At 51.5% G+C, this 17,901-nt stretch overlaps 1 protein-coding gene across 6 annotated transcripts in view; it reads left to right on the top strand.

Annotated features, from left to right (window-relative positions):
- FBN3 (fibrillin 3) overlaps window positions 1–17,901 on the top strand; it is an 86,417-nt gene that overhangs the window by 31,285 nt on the left and 37,231 nt on the right. For all 6 annotated transcript variants that reach the window (XM_054463263.2, XM_063657433.1, XM_063657432.1 and 3 more), the window contains 15 exons: window positions 1,292–1,417; window positions 2,724–2,849; window positions 3,023–3,145; window positions 3,515–3,640; window positions 4,674–4,799; window positions 7,566–7,688; window positions 7,880–8,002; window positions 8,464–8,589; window positions 8,680–8,802; window positions 9,890–10,012; window positions 10,254–10,415; window positions 11,403–11,471; window positions 13,559–13,684; window positions 16,050–16,175; window positions 16,864–17,013. In XM_054463263.2, coding sequence (XP_054319238.2) covers window positions 1,292–1,417; window positions 2,724–2,849; window positions 3,023–3,145; window positions 3,515–3,640; window positions 4,674–4,799; window positions 7,566–7,688; window positions 7,880–8,002; window positions 8,464–8,589; window positions 8,680–8,802; window positions 9,890–10,012; window positions 10,254–10,415; window positions 11,403–11,471; window positions 13,559–13,684; window positions 16,050–16,175; window positions 16,864–17,013 — 1,878 coding nt within the window. The remainder of the gene's footprint in view (window positions 1–1,291; window positions 1,418–2,723; window positions 2,850–3,022; window positions 3,146–3,514; window positions 3,641–4,673; window positions 4,800–7,565; window positions 7,689–7,879; window positions 8,003–8,463; window positions 8,590–8,679; window positions 8,803–9,889; window positions 10,013–10,253; window positions 10,416–11,402; window positions 11,472–13,558; window positions 13,685–16,049; window positions 16,176–16,863; window positions 17,014–17,901) is intronic.

The following is a 17,901-nucleotide window of genomic DNA, read 5'->3' as shown; positions in this document are numbered from 1 at the left end:
TACTCAGGAAGCTGAGGCAGGAGAATTGCTTGAACCCAGGAGGTGGAGGTTGCAGTAGCCGAGATCACGCCACTGCACTCCAGCCTGGGCAACAGAGCGAGACTCTGTCTCCAAATTAAAAAAAAAAAAAAGAAAGAAAAAGAAAAGAAAAGAATGCAAAATTGCCACTGTCAGAAGCCCTTAAAAGGGCCACATGATCTGATGAGAGGTGGCTGAGACAGGATTGCTTGAGGCCAGGAGTTCAAGACCAGCTTGGTCAACATAGAGTGGCCCCGTCTCTATACAAAATTAAAAAATTAGCCGGGCGTGGTGGTGCCTGCCTGTAGTTCCAGCTACTCAGGAGGCTGAGGTGGGAGGATAGTTTGAACCCAGTAGGTGGAGGCTGCAGGGAGCTGTGATCGTGTCACTGCACTCCGGCCTGGGTAACAGTGTGAAAATCTGTCTCAAAAAAAAAAAAAAAAAAAAAAAAAAAAAAAGGCTGGGCTGGGTGGCTCACACCTGTAATCCTGGCAGTTTGGGAGGCTGAGGCAGGTGAATCACTTGAGGTCAGGATTTTGAGACCAGCCTGGCCAACATGGTAAAACGCTGTCTCTACTAAAAATACAAAAATTAGCTGGGCTTGGTGATGCACGCCTGTAATCCCAGCTACTTGGGAGGCTGAGGCAGGAGAATTGCATGAACCCAGGAGGCAGAGGTTGCAGTGAGCCGAGATAGTGCTACTGCACTCCAGCTTGGGCAACAGAGTGAGACTCCATCTCAAAAACAACAACAACAACAAAAGGAAAGACAGAAAGAATGGAGTGGGGGTGAAAAGGGTGAAGACACTGGAGAACAGCATGTGCAAAGGCCCTGGGGTGGGCCTGGGGGATGGAAGGATGCCTCTGTGGCTGAAGAGTGATGAGGCCATGGCGAGGCTGTCTGCTCCCTGCCCTGAGTCCTGGCGGGGAGCAGGACTCAGCTTTCTGGGAGCTGAATCCTCAGCTTTCTGGTGTGTCCTGCAGGGAGTAGAGGAGGGCTTCTTAGCGCCTTTTCTAGTGGCCCCAAGAGTGTCAGCTTCGTGGCCTTTGTTCTTCTGAGAATCTCAGCCTCCCCCCTCATCTGGCTGGTCTCTGCTCCTGGTGCAGACCCCACTCCCCTGGGTCATCCCAACCCGGAGCCTCCAGTCTCTCCTGGCTCCCGCTGGGGTGAAGGGGTCTGGGGAGGTGGCAAGGAGAAGCCAGCATGAGCCTCAATGCCCTCTCCCTACATCAGCACCTTCACGCCTGCTCTCTCTTTCCACACAAACCTTCAGACGTGGACGAGTGTGCAAGGGACCCGCTGCTCTGCCGGGGAGGCACTTGCACCAACACGGATGGAAGCTACAAGTGCCAGTGTCCCCCTGGGCATGAGCTGACGGCCGAGGGCACTGCCTGTGAGGGTGAGTGTGCATCTGGGTGTGCAAGTGTGAGTGTCAGCCTGTGTGTGTGAAAGTGAGTGGGTGTCTGGTGAATGTGGGCTTGATGAGTGAGAGCGTGGGCATGTGTATCTGTCTTTCTGAGGCCATACCTGTGTGTGAGCGTGCAAGTGTGTCAGTGTGTATCTGTGTGTGTAAGTGGGTTTATATGCAAGATGGCCGGAGTGTGTTTGTGTGTCTAGATGAACACGCACATGTGTGAGTGTCTGTATAAGGGCAAACGTTTGTGCATTTGTGTGACTGTGTGTGTCTGTACAAGGGGGAGTGTTTGCATGTGAGTAGGTGTGTTGTGTGTGCATCTGTGCGAACACACAAGAGGGTTTGAGTGTGTATTTGGCTATGAATGTATCTACCAAGGGCAAGTGTGTTTGCATGTGCGTAGGTATGTTTCATTTTGTTTTGTTTGAGACAGGGTCCCAGTCTGTTGTCCAGGCTGGGGTGCAGTGGCACGATCACAGCTCACTACAGCCTCCACCTCCTGGGCTCAGGTGATCCTCCCACCTCAGCCTCCCAAGTAGGTGGGACTACAGGCATGCACTACCATGCCTGGCTAATTTCTGAGTGGGTGTGTTTGTACGTAAGTCTGTGTGTGTGTGCAAGAGAATGTGATGTGTGGTTGGATGCAAATGCATGTTTATAAAGAGAGGTGTGTTTGTGTGTGAGTGGGTGTAAGGATGTGTTTGTGAGTGGGTCTGTGTGGGTGTACCTCTGGATGTGGGTGTCTGGGTGTGGATGTGTGTTTGCACAAGAACAGGTATGTTTGAGGGTGTGTTTATGTGTGTGTCTGAGTGTGCACATGGATGTGTGTGTATGTGTGAGTGTGCATTGGGTGTTTGTGTGTATGGGTGTGAGTGTGCCCCTGGGTGTGGATGTGTATTTACACATGGGTGAGTGTATTTGTGTGCAAGTGGATATAAGGTATGTTGTGAATTTAGGAGTGTGCACCTGAGTGTGAGTGTGTATCTGAGTGTGCCTGTGTGTGTCTGTCAAGGGTGAGTGTGTTCACATGTAAGTGGGTGCCAGGGTGTGTTTGTGAGTCTGTGTGAGCGGGCACATAGGGTGTGTATATGGGTGTCTGTGTTTATAGGAGAGTGAGTGTATTTGCATGTGAGTGAATGAGTGAATGCGAGTGTATGGACAGGCACATGCGGGGCTGTGCCAATGCCGGCAGTGTGAGCTCCTTAGCATGCGTGTGTGCCCCAGTGTGTCTCATGGTCACACAGATGGCAGATGGGGCACAGGCCTGTCTTTCACCTGCATTCCCCCACAGACATCGACGAGTGCTCCCTGAGGGATGGCCTGTGTCCCCACGGCCAGTGTGTCAATGTCATCGGTGCCTTCCAGTGCTCCTGCCATGCCGGCTTCCAGGGCACACCTGACCGCCAGGGCTGCGTGGGTGAGACTGTGCCCACCTGCTGGCCCCTGGGCACCAACCACAGCCCCAGCCATAGTGGCAGCCCCTCCTGTCCTCACCTCAACTCCACTCTGCTCCCACCCCCAAACCAGCCCCCTCCCCATGCTGGACCCCCTCCCCCTAGCCCCAGCCCCTGTCTGCCCTGCATCCTGCAGACATCAACGAATGCCGGGTCCAGAATGGTGGGTGTGACATGCGCTGTATTAACACTGAGGGCAGCTACCGGTGCAGCTGTGGGCAGGGCTACTCGCTGATGCCTGACGGAAGGGCATGTGCAGGTAGGTGGGCACAACTTCTTCCCACTGCCTGGTGTGGAGGGTGAGGAGGAGGTGTTGGCCGGGTCCTACACTGGCCCAAAGCCCAGCACAGCATAGTGAAGCCAGCCAGACCCGGGGCACCCCCTGCCTGGCCTGTGGTCCTGGCCCCAGGCAGGCTGCTCACCCTGTGGGAGAGCCCCTGGGGTTTTTGCAGAGGAGGGTGAATAAGGTGGAAAAGAACCTCAGAACTGCTTGAGCGCCCCCAGACGACTCGAGTGACCATTGCTATCCTTACCTGGCTGCAGTTCATCCTGGGGCCTGGGGAGCAGATGTGTACTGGGGGGTCTATCAGGGCAAAGCTAAGCACAGTCCCCAACCCTGCTCCCCCAGACGTGGACGAGTGTGAAGAGAACCCCCGCGTTTGTGAGCAAGGCCACTGCACCAACATGCCAGGGGGTCACCACTGCCTATGCTATGATGGCTTCATGGCCACGCCAGACATGAGGACATGTGTTGGTGAGGAGCCGGGACGGCGGGGTGGGGCAGGTGGAGGAGGCAGTGTCAGAATTCACACACCAGGTCTTCCACAAGGTGGCACATAGGCATGACAAACACCAGGCCCCACCCCTGCCATTCACAGGTAGGAAGATGAGGCTTTGTAACAGCACTTGCTTTTCCACTTAAGGGTCCCTAGCACCCCAAGTCTGCTCTCCAAAGCCCATGAGACCCCATTTATATAACAGAAGGAGAATTCCCCGAACCTTGCTCTTTTAAATGGCGTTTGTTTAATACGACATACCCAACATCTATCAGAGGATTGTGTCCTGTTCAAGGGCTGTGCTTTAATATCACCGAAGACAAAGGGGTTTCTGGCAGAGGACAGTGGACAAGGCAGGAAAGAGACTCAGAACTGTGTTCTCTAAGGTGGCGATTGCTGTCCTCACCTGGCTACAGGTTGTCCTGGGGCCTGGGGAGCAGATGTGTACTGCGTGCCCTACCAGGACAAAGCTGAGGCCAGAGTGTGGAAGTTCCAGGAAGTAACAATGTAACTCCCGGCCAAGAAACCGAGTGAAGCTTAAAGAGCTTAGAGAGTTGCAGTTTATAGGAGTCTCAGAGAGCAAGCACTTCAGCGATGGGCCTTGTGAACAAATGCATTTAGGGAATGCAGTCTGCTCCATGCCCCTGTTGCAGATCCACTGTGCATATTGGCATAAAGGCTCTGAAAAGTTCTGCAGGAGGAAACCCTGGTTAGCTTTGTGGATCTCAGCCTTCTCTAAATATATTTGACCATAAAATACTTTTGGAAACACATTCCTGGTGTGTTCCTTGGAATGTGCACTGTGAAACACTCACAAAACACTCCCAATTGCCCAGTAGTGGACATAGAGGGAGCTCCCTGCCCCTGGAGAAAAGAAAGAGAGTCCTAGCCGAGAGGATGTGTGCGGCGGGAAAGTCAGGAATGCTGGTGCTCTCCCTCCCACCCTCACCTACTTCCTCTCCCTTCACCTCTGCACCCAGTCCTCAGACCTCATGCTCTCTTCCCCAACAGATGTGGATGAGTGTGACCTGAACCCTCACATCTGCCTCCACGGGGACTGCGAGAACACGAAGGGTTCCTTTGTCTGCCACTGTCAGCTGGGCTACATGGTCAGGAAGGGGGCCACAGGCTGCTCTGGTGAGCCGGCGGTCAGCGGTGCAGGCAGAGGGGACTCCCCGGGGCCATTTTGGGACTCATAGGGTCTGTTTCCATCCCCCAGGGCAGAGCACAGCCAGAATTCATTCTCATAGATTTCCACGGATGGCTTCTTGTGTTAAAGCAAGAAGAGAGTCCTATACAGTGCCCCGGGGCGAGGGTCCCCTGAACAGCTCAGGAGGGGAAGCCCCAAGTGTCTGCAGCAGCATTTCTGAAACGTGAATGCTTGATAATTTGATGCGATACAGGGATGAACGCTTAAACATTTGAATAGTGACTGTGTTAGTTCCCTGTGGCTGCCATAACAAATGATCACACAATTGGTGGCTTAGAAATTGATTATCTGGGCCGGGCGCAGTGGCTCATGCCTGTAATCCCAGCACTTTGGGAGGCCGAGGCGGGCAGATCACCTGAGGTCAGGAGTTCGAGACCAGCCTGGTCAACACGGTGAAACCCATCTCTACTAAAAATACAAAAATTAGCCAGGCATGGTAATCCCAGCTACTCGGGAGGCTGGGGCAGGAGAATCATTTGAACCCAGGAGGCAGAGGTGGCAGTGAGCCAAGATAGCACCACTGCATTCTAGCCTGGGCAACAGAGTGAGACCCTGTCTCAAAAGAAAATAAGTAAATTGATTCTCCAATTGGCACAGTGGCTCACACTTGTAATCCCAGCACTTTGGGAGGCCAAGGCGGGAGGACTGCTTGAGCCCATGGGTTCGAGACCAGCCTGGGTGACATGGATACATCACAACACGGCCATATGGCAACATTAATAGAGACGGCAACCCCATCTCTATTAAAAATTTTAAAAATTAGCCTGGGCAGGGTAGCTCACACCTGTAATCCCAGCACTTTGGGAGGCTGAGGTGGGTGGATTACCTGAGGTCAGGAGTTTGAGACCAGCCTGGCCAACATGGTGAAATCCCATCTCTACTAAAAATACAAAATTAGCCGGGCGTGGTGGCGCACACCTGTAATCCCAACTACTTGGGAGGCTGAGGCAGGAGAATCACTTGAATCCAGGAGGCGGAGGTTGCAGTGAGCCGAGATCGTACCACTGCACTCCAGCTTGTCTTGCCTCTGCCTCCCAATTTGTTGGGATTACAGGCACGAGTCACTGCACCCAGTAGTATCTAATTTGTAAAGATGAGGTCTGGCTGTGTCGCCCAGGCTATAGTGCAGTGGTGTGATCATAGCTCATGAACTAGTTCATAGCCTTAAATTCCTGGGTTCAAGCAATCCTCCCAGCCTCAGCCTCCCGAGTATCTGGGAATACAGGTGCATGCCACCAAGCTGGGCTAATTTTAAAAAAAGTGTTTGTTGATCAAGCATGGTGACTCATTTCTGTAATGCCAGCACTTTGGGAGGTTGAGGTGGAAGGATTCTTGAGCTCAGGAGTTTGAGACAAAAAATTTAAAAATTAGCCAGGCATGCTGGCGCTCACCTGTAGTCTTAGCTACTCAGGAGGCTGAGGATTGCTTAAGACCAGGAGATCCAGGCTGCAGTGAGCTATGATTGCACCACTGCACTGCACTCCAGCCTGGGTGACAGAGTGAAATCATGCCTCGGGGGGAAAAAAGTGTTTTTGTAGGAACAGGTTCTCACTATGTTGCCCAACCTGGTCTCAAACTCCTTGCCTCAAACGATCCTCCCACCTTGGCCTCCCAAGTAGTTGGGATTACAGGTGTAAGCCATTGCATGTGGCTACACAGCCTTCTTAGAAGAACACTAGTCACCGGATGGGAGCCTACGCTAATCCGGGATGACCTCATCTTAACTTAGTTACATCCACGAAGACCCTGTTTCCAAATAAGGTCACATTGACGAGTTTCAGCGTTTAGGACTTGAACATACCTTTTAAGGGGACACAATTCTATCCGCTCCAGCTACATGGTTATTTTAATGTGTATTAGAAACAAATGTTACATAACAGAGCATCAAGCCCATGACTTTTTAGAGGTTGTTGATGTTGATCCAAAATTGTCTTTTAAAACACAATTTATGTCAGGGAAAACAGAAGTGTCGTAAAGAAATGTTTAGTAACCAGCTCACCAAGGTTTAACATGGCAGAGATTGTAAGGGTGAGGCATAATTGACTCTGGATTGGAAACGCTGGTGGACAGGGAAATCCTGGCTTGGAAAAGGGGCATGTTCATTCGGACAGTCACTTTTTTATTTATTTATTTATTTATTTTTTTGAGATGGAGTCTCGCTCTGTCGCCCAGGCTGGAGTGCAGTGGCGCGATCTCTGCTCACTGCAAGCTCCGCCTCTCGAGTTCACGCCATTCTCCTGCCTTAGCCTCCCGAGTAGCTGGGACTACAGGCACCTGCCACCACACCTGGCTAATTTTTTTTGTATTTTTAGTAGAGACAGGGTTTCACTGCGTTAGCCAGGATGGTCTCAATCTCCTGACCTCGTGATCCACCCGCCTCGGCCTCCCAAAGTGCTGAGATTACAGGCGTGAGCCACCGCGCCCAGCTGGAGAGTCGCTCTTAATATCTACCCGAAGTCTTTCATGCTGCTATTTCAGACCATTTCTGAGGGCTGCTGATAGTCATGTCTGTTAGGTTTCGGGGTTTTCTTCTTGGGCTCTGGGTAAAGATGGAAGTTCCCCAGGTGGATGGGAGGAGGCTTTCTGGGCCAGCTCTCCCCTAGAGAGGAAGAGTCCCTGCCCTTTCAGCTGCTATTGCATCAAGTCTTTCCTTCTGTGACTGGGTCTCGGCGTTGTGCCTCCTCTCCCTTTAGATGTGGATGAATGCGAGGTTGGAGGACACAACTGTGACAGTCACGCCTCCTGTCTCAACATCCCGGGGAGTTTCAGCTGTAGGTGCCTGCCAGGCTGGGTGGGGGATGGCTTCGAATGTCACGGTGAGTACCTGGGGGCAGGGAGTGGGGGCAAAGCAGAAGAGGTAGGTGGGGGACAAGGCAGTGGGAGGGTGGGATCCGGGGGTGTCTGCAGGGGGGCAGTCAGGGTTGGAGTGTTGATGGGTCTTTCTGCCTTCTGCCCCCACCCAATGCACACACCATGGGGTGGGGGGTCTGGGCTCCATCTCCTGCAGACCTGGATGAATGCGTCTCCCAGGAGCACCGGTGCAGCCCAAGAGGTGACTGTCTCAATGTCCCTGGCTCCTACCACTGCATCTGCCGCCAAGGCTTTGCCGGGGATGGCTTCTCCTGCGAAGGTGAGATTAGTGGGGTGGGAGGGCAGGGGCCCTAGAGGGACAGCCACGGGGGCTGAATTCATGGTGGCCGCCATGGTCACTCGACCTCCTGACTCCTGACTCAATGGCCGCTCCGTGGGTGCTGGAGAGGCTGTGTCCTCGGCCCAAGGGGTGCTGCTGCCTGCCCACGGCTCCCTTGAACGCTTAAGTGCATGAGACACTTCCTTCCTGGCTGCCCTCCTCCCTGGATCTGGAGAGACTGGGTCCCCTCTCTGGAGTCCAAGAGTCCAGACCACCTCTCCCCTCCCTGTCCCTGCCTCGGTCACTCGCCTCCCACCCCCGAGTCAGGGACTGAGTCCCCAGGGCTACTTGCCTGGTACTCTGGCTGACAGCGAAGTTTTCCAGTGACTGGGACCTCCTACCCACCCTGTGTGGGTCCTGGTCCCCCGGCCTCCAGCCCTCCGAATCTTGGGGCCCCTCAGACAGGGACGAATGTGCCGAGAATGTGGACCTCTGTGACAACGGGCAGTGCCTCAATGCGCCCGGCGGGTACCGCTGTGAATGTGAGATGGGCTTTGACCCCACCGAGGACCACCGGGCCTGCCAGGGTGAGGTTGGGCCCGGCAGGGCAGAGGACAGAGTGGGTGGGTCCCCGCCGCAGACTCTGAGTGGGGCAGGCTGACCCAGGGTCCCCGCAGATGTGGACGAGTGTGCGCAAGGGAACCTCTGTGCGTTTGGGAGCTGTGAGAACCTGCCTGGAATGTTCCGCTGCTTCTGCAATGGTGGCTACGAACTGGACCGAGGGGGTGGCAACTGCACAGGTGTGAGGTCATCTGGGCTGGAAGGGGAGAGGAGAGAGCAGGAATTGGGGCAGGGGACATGGCTCACTCCCTCACTGCCCTCAGATCTCTTTTCAAGCATCCTCCCCTGTAGTCTTGCTGGGGGGCGGGGGGCGCCTTGCCTGATGTCCCCATCATTTCCTGTTCCTGTTCCCCTGCTGAATAAGTTCAGTGATTGAAGTGGCCCCTCCATGCTAGCTGCTGAAAGAGTCTGCTACCTCTGTGTGTTTTAGAAATGGGCAGATGGTAAATATTTTTGGCTTTGCAGACCACACAATCAGTCTCTGTCATGATTCAGCTCTGCCATTGTAGCTCAACAGCAGCCACAGGCAATATGTAAATGAATGAATGTGGCCCCTGTACCAATAAAACTTTATTGACACAAACGGGTGGTGGACCGGATTTGGCCTACAGATTGGAGTTTGCTAACCCATGGTTTGAAAGTATTTTCTATATATGGGTTTTGGCTGGGTGTGGTGGCTTATGCCCATAATCTCAGCACTTTGGGAGGCTGAGGTGGGAGAATCACTCGAGGCCAGGAATTGGAGACCAGCCTGAGCAACATACTGAGACCCCATCTCTAAAAAGTAAAAATAAAAAATTTGCTGGGCATTGTGGTGCACACTTGTAGTCCCAGCTACTCCAAAGGCTGAGGCAGAAGGATCACTTGAGCCCAGGAGTTTGAGGCCGCAGTGAGCCGTGATTGTGCTACTGCACTCCAGCCTGGTCAACACAGCAAGACCCCATCTCTAAACATCAATAAATTAAGAAAATAAAATAGATATGGTTTTCATATGTTGATTGTGTGGAACCCAGGGCAGGTAGAGTTCAATGAACAAAACTCTGCCAGGCAGAACAGAGCAGGAGAGGGAATGGGGTTGGAAGGGACAGGACAGACTGGAGGCTCCTGTCCTCCTAGGTTTCTTCCCAGGGAATGACATGACATTGTCCCACAGTCTGGTGCCCAGGAGTTGACCTTGAGCGAGGGCTGCAGCTTCCCGGGATGAAGCTAGAGGGAGGGGGGCTGAGGGAGGGGCTCCCTGCTGAGGACCGCGCCTCCTCCCTACAGACATCAACGAGTGTGCAGACCCAGTAAACTGCATCAATGGCATGTGCATTAACACCCCCGGCAGCTACCTCTGCAGCTGCCCCCAGGATTTTGAGCTGAACCCCAGCGGAGTGGGCTGTGTGGGTGAGTCCATGCTCAACTCCAGATCAGGGTTCTGGGGTCAGCAGAGGTGGGTGGGATTGCCGCCTGGGTTAACTCAGATGTCAACGTGTTCAAATCTACCTACTTCTGACAAATGGGACATCTGCTGGTCTCCCACAAGAGTGGTTGTCCTTGTCACCTGTTAAAATAGGCACATGCACGTACACGCACACATACAGCTTTCCCCCTGACACCTACTAACCATCCCCTTCTGCCTGTTCAGACACTCGGGCCGGGAACTGTTTCCTGGAGACGCATGACCGAGGGGACGGTGGCATTTCCTGCAGTGCCGAGATCGGAGTTGGTGTCACCCGGGCTTCCTGCTGTTGCTCCCTGGGCCGGGCTTGGGGCAATCCCTGTGAGCTGTGCCCTATGGCCAACACCAGTGAGTCCCTGCGGGGCAGTTGAACACCGTGACCTGAGCCACCGAGACCCAGGAGCTTAGGGGATCACCTCTGCTAATGGCGGCGGTGGGGGGCTTAGGCGACAGGAAAACCAAGAACTAGGGAAGGAGAGGGGCTCATCCTGGGTCACACAGTGTACTCTTGGTAGTTCATTGGCTGGGCCTCTCTCCAAGGTTGCTTTCTGTAAATTCTCTGTGTTTATAGTCACTTGATCACTCAGTCAGTCAACAAACATTGAGAGTTCCTCTGTGTCATGTGCTGGGGACTGGGGACTCAGAGAAGGATGAGCCACAGCCTCTGCACACTGCTTCTCCCTCACCCTTAAACCAACAGTTTCAGGACTATGAGAGTAGAACTGTCCTAAGGGTTTTCTTTGAGGCATAGCCATAGCTCAGGAGAAAGCTGTGGGGAAGAGAAATCTGTGGGGAAGGCTTTCCAGGGGAGGAGGCTTGAGTGAGGTTTTGAAGGATGTGTAGGAGTTTTCCTAGCGGAGTAGGAGGAATGACGTGCAATGCAGTGAGAACAGTATGTGCAAAGGCCTCAGGTGTGAAACAGGGAGGTACCCGTCCACCTATTCAGGTGGATGCATGTGTGAATGTCCAAGGTCTTCCTTGCATGGGGAAAACTTGCAGTTACACTAGGATATGGTTTTGCATCAGAAGGAATAATCTTCTCTCCTTCCTACCCCCAGCCACTGCCACATAACTCTGCTCACATGTTGAATGGGAACCCACATTTACACACACACACGCATGCACACGCACATGCACACACACACACAAGCAGCCCCAGGACTGGCCAAAGTCTCTTGGCCCTAAGAGGCTAAAGAGATATGGGGATGTAGTTAGTACAGTAGAAGGATGGGAGCCTGCTCTTAAGCCCTTTTCAGGCTTCCTGCTGTTGCTCCCCTGTTTACCCTAAGCTTTGCCCCAATACCCCACCTCACAGGAGCCTGTTTCCCTTTACAGCTGAGTACAGAACCCTGTGCCCGGGTGGTGAGGGCTTCCGGCCTAACCCCATCACTGTCATTCTGGAAGGTGAGTTCCTGGCAGACCATCTGTCTGCCTAGAGACTGACTTTTCTGTCATCCCCACCTCACCAAAGTGCAGAGTTGAGCCGTTTTGTCCTGGGATGGGGCAGATCTTTCCACCTGGAGGCTGGGCAGCAGGACCACACTATGATTTTAGTTTGTGTTTAATTTTTTTGATCTGTTCTTTCAGCCATTTCTTCCACTTGTTGGTTTATTGATCTTTTCATTTGTCCCCCATCCTTCCATTCATCCTCCATCCTTCTGTCCATTTATCCTTCCATCCACCCATCCTCCCATCCATTCATCCATCCTTCCACCCATCCATCCATCCATTCATCCATCTATCCATCCATCCATCCATCCATCCATCCTTCTGCCCATTTTTTCCATCCATCTGTACATCCATACATCCTTCCATCCAGTCATCCTCCATGTACCCATTCGTCCATTCTTCCTTCCATACTTCCATTCAACCATCCTCCATCTACCCATTCATCCATCCCCCACTCATCCCTCTCTTATCCTTTTATCCATCCATCTAGTCAACCATTCATTCCCCATCCTTCATCTATCCCCCATTCTTTCATCCATCCCCCATCCTTCTGTCCATTCACCCTTCCATCCGTCCGTCCATCCATCCATCCATCCATCCATCCATCCATCCTTCCACCCGACCATCCATCCATTCATCCATCCTTCCACTCATCCTTCCATCCACCCATCCATCCATCCATCCACCCATCCATCCATCCATCCATGCTTCCACCCGACCATCCATCCATTCATCTATCCTTCCACTCATCCTTCCATCCACCCACCCATCCATCCGTCCATCCATCCATCCATCCATCCATCCTTCCACCCGACCATCCATCCATTCATCTATCCTTCCACTCATCCCTCCATCCATTCATCCTTCCACCCATCCAACCATTCTGCATCTACCCATTCATCCTTCCCCCCCTCATTCCTCTCCTATCCTTCTATCCATCCATTCACCCATTTATCCCCCATCCTTCATCTATCCTCCATCCTTCCATCCATCCCCCATCCTTCTGTCCATTTATCCTTCCATCCACCCATCCTTCCATCCATCCATCCTTCCACCTAACCATCCTCCATCTACCCATTCATCTATCCTTCCTTCCATCCAACTATCCTTTATCTACCCATTCATCCATCCTTCCATCCATCCCTCCATCCTTCCATCCAACCATGCTCCATCCACTCATTCATCCATTCATCACTCATCCCTCTGCTATCCTTGTATCCATCCATTCACCCATCCATCCATCCCCCATCCTTCATCTAGCCCCCATTCATCCATCCATTAACCTATTTCCCGCTCTTCCATCCATCCATCTCCCACCCACCTATCTCTCATTCTTCTATCCATCTATTCACCCATCCATCTATCCCCCATTCACCCATCCATCCTCAATACCTCCATCCATCCACTCATCCATCCACCCATTTCCCATCCACCCATTCCCTACTCCCTTTCTATTCTCCCCATTCATCCACCCTTCCATCCATCTTCTATCTCCCATCTATTCATCCATTCATCCCCCATCCTCCATCCATCTATCCATCCACTTATCTACCCATTCACTCATTTGCCTGTCTACTCACTTATCCATCCACCTTCCTATCCATCCACTCACTCATCATCTTATTCACTGACCCACTTGCTTATTTACCCATCCACTGTTTTCATATCCATGCATCCATCCACTCATCCATCCATTCATCCATCCTCCCATCCATCCTTTCTATAGGGCGTGACGAGGCTGGAGAAAACTATCTATTCTCCATCTAGAGGAAGAAAACTATCTATTTCTCTATCTAGAGGAAACTATGTGGGATGGGAGAATGGACTAACAGATGAAGGGAATGGAGTTGAATTTAGGGTAACATTAACTCAAGAGAGTCTGTGTCCGGCCGTCAAGATAGACCCTTCAAATGTCTATCAGTCGTGGACAGCACTTGGGGATCCTCAAGAGGGCCCTGGAGAACCCAGAGCATGGTGTGGGTGCCCCTTAAGTCCTCTGCATGGGTTTAGCTCCCAAGCTTGGCTTCCTTATTTCCTGACAGACATCGACGAGTGCCAAGAGCTGCCAGGGCTGTGTCAGGGGGGTGACTGCATCAACACGTTTGGCAGTTTCCAGTGTGAGTGCCCACCTGGCTACCACCTCAGTGAGCACACCCACATCTGTGAGGGTGAGCATGGATTCTCTTTGGGATGGGTCAGGCTTTTCCGCTCTCTCCCTGCCTTCCTGCCCTGCCAAGCCTCACAAGGGTAGAGGAGGGAAGGCCTCATGGAAAGGCTTCTGCCCCCTGCCTCCTCTTTTGTCATGATCTGTCAGTTCTCTCTTGCTGCCTTTAAGATGTTCATGGCTGCTGCGGATCTGTGGCGTGGGGGATGGTAGGCAGGCCCTTTAAAACACCATGACACTCCCTTATGAAGTACAGCAGCTTCTTTCTTCACCATGTCTTTGTCTGGATGTTGTAAGCTTTTGACTGGATTCCAGAGTTCTGCAAAAGTTTATTTTTGTCTGTTTTGCCAGCTCAATGGTTGCTTTTGTGGAGGAATGGAGCCCTGGAGTTCCCTACTCTGCTATTTTTGGTGACATCACTCTTAGCATGCTAATATTCCACCACCTATTTTTGCCTGCTAGCTAAGAATACCAAAAAACCAAAAGAAGAATAACATTTTGTGATGCATGAAAATTATATGAAATTCAAGGCTGGGTGTGTGGCAGCTCACACTGGTAATCCCAGTACTTTGGGAGGCTGAAGTGGGAGGATTTATTGAGGCCAGGAGTTCAAGACCCACCTGGGCAACATGGCAAGACCTTGTCTCTACAAAAAATTAAAAAATTAGCTGGGCGTGGTGACTCACACCTGTAATCCCAGCTACTTGGGGGGCTGAGGCAGGAGGATCACTTGAGCCTCGGAAGTCAAGGCTGCAGTGAGCCATGATTGTGCCACTGCACTCCAGCCTGGGTGACAGAACAAGACCCTGTCTTAAAACAAACAAAAAAAAAAGGGTGGGCACAGTGGCTCACGCTTGTAATCCCAACACTTTGGGAGGCCGAGGTGGGTGGATCACAAGGTCAGGAGTTCGAGACCAGCCTGGCCAACATAGTGAAACCCCATCTCTACTAAAAATACAAAAATTAGCTGGGCATGGTGGCACACGCCTATAGTCCCAGCTACTCGGGAGGCTGAGGCAGGAGAATCACTTGAACCTGGGAGGTGGAGGTTGCGGTGAGCCAAGATGAGGCCACTGCATTCCAGCCTGGGCAACAGAGTGAGACTCTGTCTCAAAAAAAAAAAAGGAAAGAAAGAGAGAAAGAAAGAAAAAGAAAGAGAAGAAAGAAGACAAGAAAAGAAAGTTATATAAAATTCAAATTTCAGGGGTCCATAAATAAAATTTCCTTGGAGCACAGCCAGTGCCACAGTGTGTTTGCATATTGTTTGTGTCTGCTTTCTTGCTACATGGCAGATTGAATAATCATGACACACTGTAGTTTGGCCCGCAACCAAAATGATCTGGCCCTTTGCAGAAAAAGCTTACTGCCCCTGGACTAGAGTAATGACCAGATTGAGAATCAATTTTTTCCCCCAAGAATACTTTATCCATAAGGTTCTTGATTCCTATCATATCATATTAGGAAGATATGGATGATCCATTCTTGGTGATTATAAAAATGACTCATGAACTCAGGTCATTTTGTTCCTAATAGAAGCAGTATCATCATCATCTTTATTTTTATGAATTTTTTTTTTAGAGCCGGTGTCTCACTCTGTTGTCCAGGCTGGAGTGCAGTGGTGTAATCACAGCTCACTGTAGTCTTGACCTCCTGGACTCAGGTGAACCTCCCACCTCTGCCTCTCAAGTAGCTGGGACCACAGGCGTATGCCACCATGCCCAGCTAAATTTTCATTTTTTGTAGAGATGGGACCTCACTATGTTTCCCAGGCTGGTCTCAAACTCTTGGCCTCAAATGATCCTCCTTGCCTTGGCCTCCCAAAGCAGGGATGATAGGCATGAGCCACTGCATCCAGCTTGTAAATGTTTTTTTTTTTTCACTTAATGTCATATTGTTTTTGTTTGTTTGTTTGTTTTCATTTGTTTGTTTTTTAGAGCCAGGATCTCATTCTGCACCCAGGCTGGAGTGCAGAGGCGTGATCACAGCTCACTGCAACCTTAACCTCCTGGACTCAAGTGATCCTCCCAAGTGGCTGGGACTGCAGGCATGCACCACCATGCCCAGCTAATTTTTTAAAATTTTTAGTAGAGATGGGGTCTTGCTATGTTGCCCAGACTGGTCTCGAACTCTGGGCTCAAATGATCCTCCCACTTCAGCATCACAAAGTGCTCAGATTACAGGCATGAGCCACCATGCCCCGCCCATATTGTAGCTTTCTTCATCACTAAGATGTGTGTGCGTTTTAAGCTGATTTTGAAACCAAACTTAGGTCCATGGTGAAGTGGCCTTGCTGGGTCTCTGGAGTGGAGTTATTCAGACAATTCCTGGACGCTGCCCACTGTTCCCCTCCACCGCTCCTTTCCCTGCAGATATTGACGAATGCTCCACACACGCCGGCATCTGTGGTCCTGGCACCTGCTACAACACCCTGGGGAACTACACCTGTGTCTGCCCTGCAGAGTACCTCCAAGTCAATGGTGGCAACAACTGCATGGGTAAGAAGTGTGATGACCTAGGGAGCTGGCAGTCACAGAAGCAGCACCTGGGCATGGGAGGAACTGCTGGGAGCCTTCAAGCCTATGGAGAGGGAGGGTAAGCATAAATGAAGTGCTGATATGTGGCGGTAAACAAAGCTGCAGAACTCAGGAGCCCAGAGCTGCCATGAACGTTGCTCAGGTTGTGCACTGCTCAAAAGAGGCTGAAAAAAATGAATGGATCCCCCAAGTGTGTTGGGGGAGAGACATTAAGCCAATCAAGCCAGCCAGTAATCTTTTTTTTTTTTTTTTTTTTGAGATAGATTCTCGCTCTGTCACCCAGGCTGGAGTGCAGTGGCACAATCTCAGCTCTCTGCAACCTCCACCTCCCAGGTTCAAGCGATTCTTCTGCCTCAGCCTCCCAAGTAGCTGGGATTACAGGCGTGTGCCACCACACCCAGCTAATTTTTGTGTTTTTAGTAGAGACAGGGTTTCACCATGTTGGCCAAGCTGGTCTCAAACTCCTGACCTCAAGGGATCCGCCCACCTTGGCCTCCCAAAGTGCTGGGATTACAGGCATGAGCCACTGTGCCCGGCCAAGCCAGTAATCTTCAAATGAATCAGTTAAGGAGTTCCCATCTCTTTGGCTCCCTCTTCCAGTGATTTAGGTGACCCTTACCCACATTCTTCTCCTTTGTGCCAACTACAGATATGAGGAAGAGTGTCTGCTTCCGGCACTATAACGGCACATGTCAAAATGAGCTGGCCTTCAACGTGACCCGGAAAATGTGTTGCTGCTCCTACAACATTGGCCAGGCCTGGAATAGACCCTGTGAGGCCTGCCCCACTCCCACCAGTCGTGAGTAACCCTCCCCAACCTTCTTCCCAGCCTGGCCCCTCCTAGCGTAATGGTTAAGGAAACACAGTGCCCTTAGGGCTCTTAGATTAATCCTCCTTGTTCTGATGAGAGCCGGAGAGTTGAAGTTTTGTCCCTCTATTAGTCCATTCTCATACTGCTATGAAGAAATACTGGATACTGGGTAATTTATAAAGAAAAAGAGGTTTGGCTGGGCGTGGTGGCTCACGCCTGTAATCCCAGCATTTTGGGAGGCCGAGGTGGGTGGATCACTTGAGGTCAGGTGTTCGAAAACAGCCTGGCCAACACGGTGAAACCCTGTATCTACTAAAAATACCAAAAAAATTAGCTGGATGTGGTGGTGCAAGCCCGTAATCCCAGCTACTCGGGAGGCTGAGGCAAGAGAATCGCTTGAACTCGGGAAGTGGGGGTTGCAGTGAGCCGTGATCACGCCACTGCGCTCCAGCCTGGGTGACAGAGCAAGACTCCATCTCAAAAAAAAAATTAAAATAAAAAAAAGGAGGACTTTAATGGACTCGCAGTTCCACATAACTGGGAAGGCCTCACAATCATGGCAGAAGGTGAAGGAGGAGCAAAAGCACGTCTTACATGGTGGCAGGCAAGACAGTGTGTGCAGGGGAACTGCCCTTTATAAAACTGTCAGATTTCGTGAGACTTATTCACTATCACGAGAATAGCACAGGAAAGACCCGCCCCCATGACCCAATTACCTCCCACCAGGTCCCTCCCATGACATGTGGGGATATGGGAGCTACAGTTCAAGTTGAGATTTAGGCAGGGACACAGCCAAACTGTGTCAGTCTGCATGTATGGAAGGCAATACTTTAAAGTGAGCAAGGCAGCTTTTCTTCCATTTTGCAGATTTCGAGA

The sequence above is a fragment of the Pongo pygmaeus genome, chromosome 20, assembly GCF_028885625.2.
Source record: "Pongo pygmaeus isolate AG05252 chromosome 20, NHGRI_mPonPyg2-v2.0_pri, whole genome shotgun sequence".
NCBI classification, from domain to species: Eukaryota; Metazoa; Chordata; class Mammalia; order Primates; family Hominidae; genus Pongo; species Pongo pygmaeus.
Note: the sequence above shows the minus strand (reverse complement) of the source record. Positions and strands in the feature narration are given on the sequence as shown.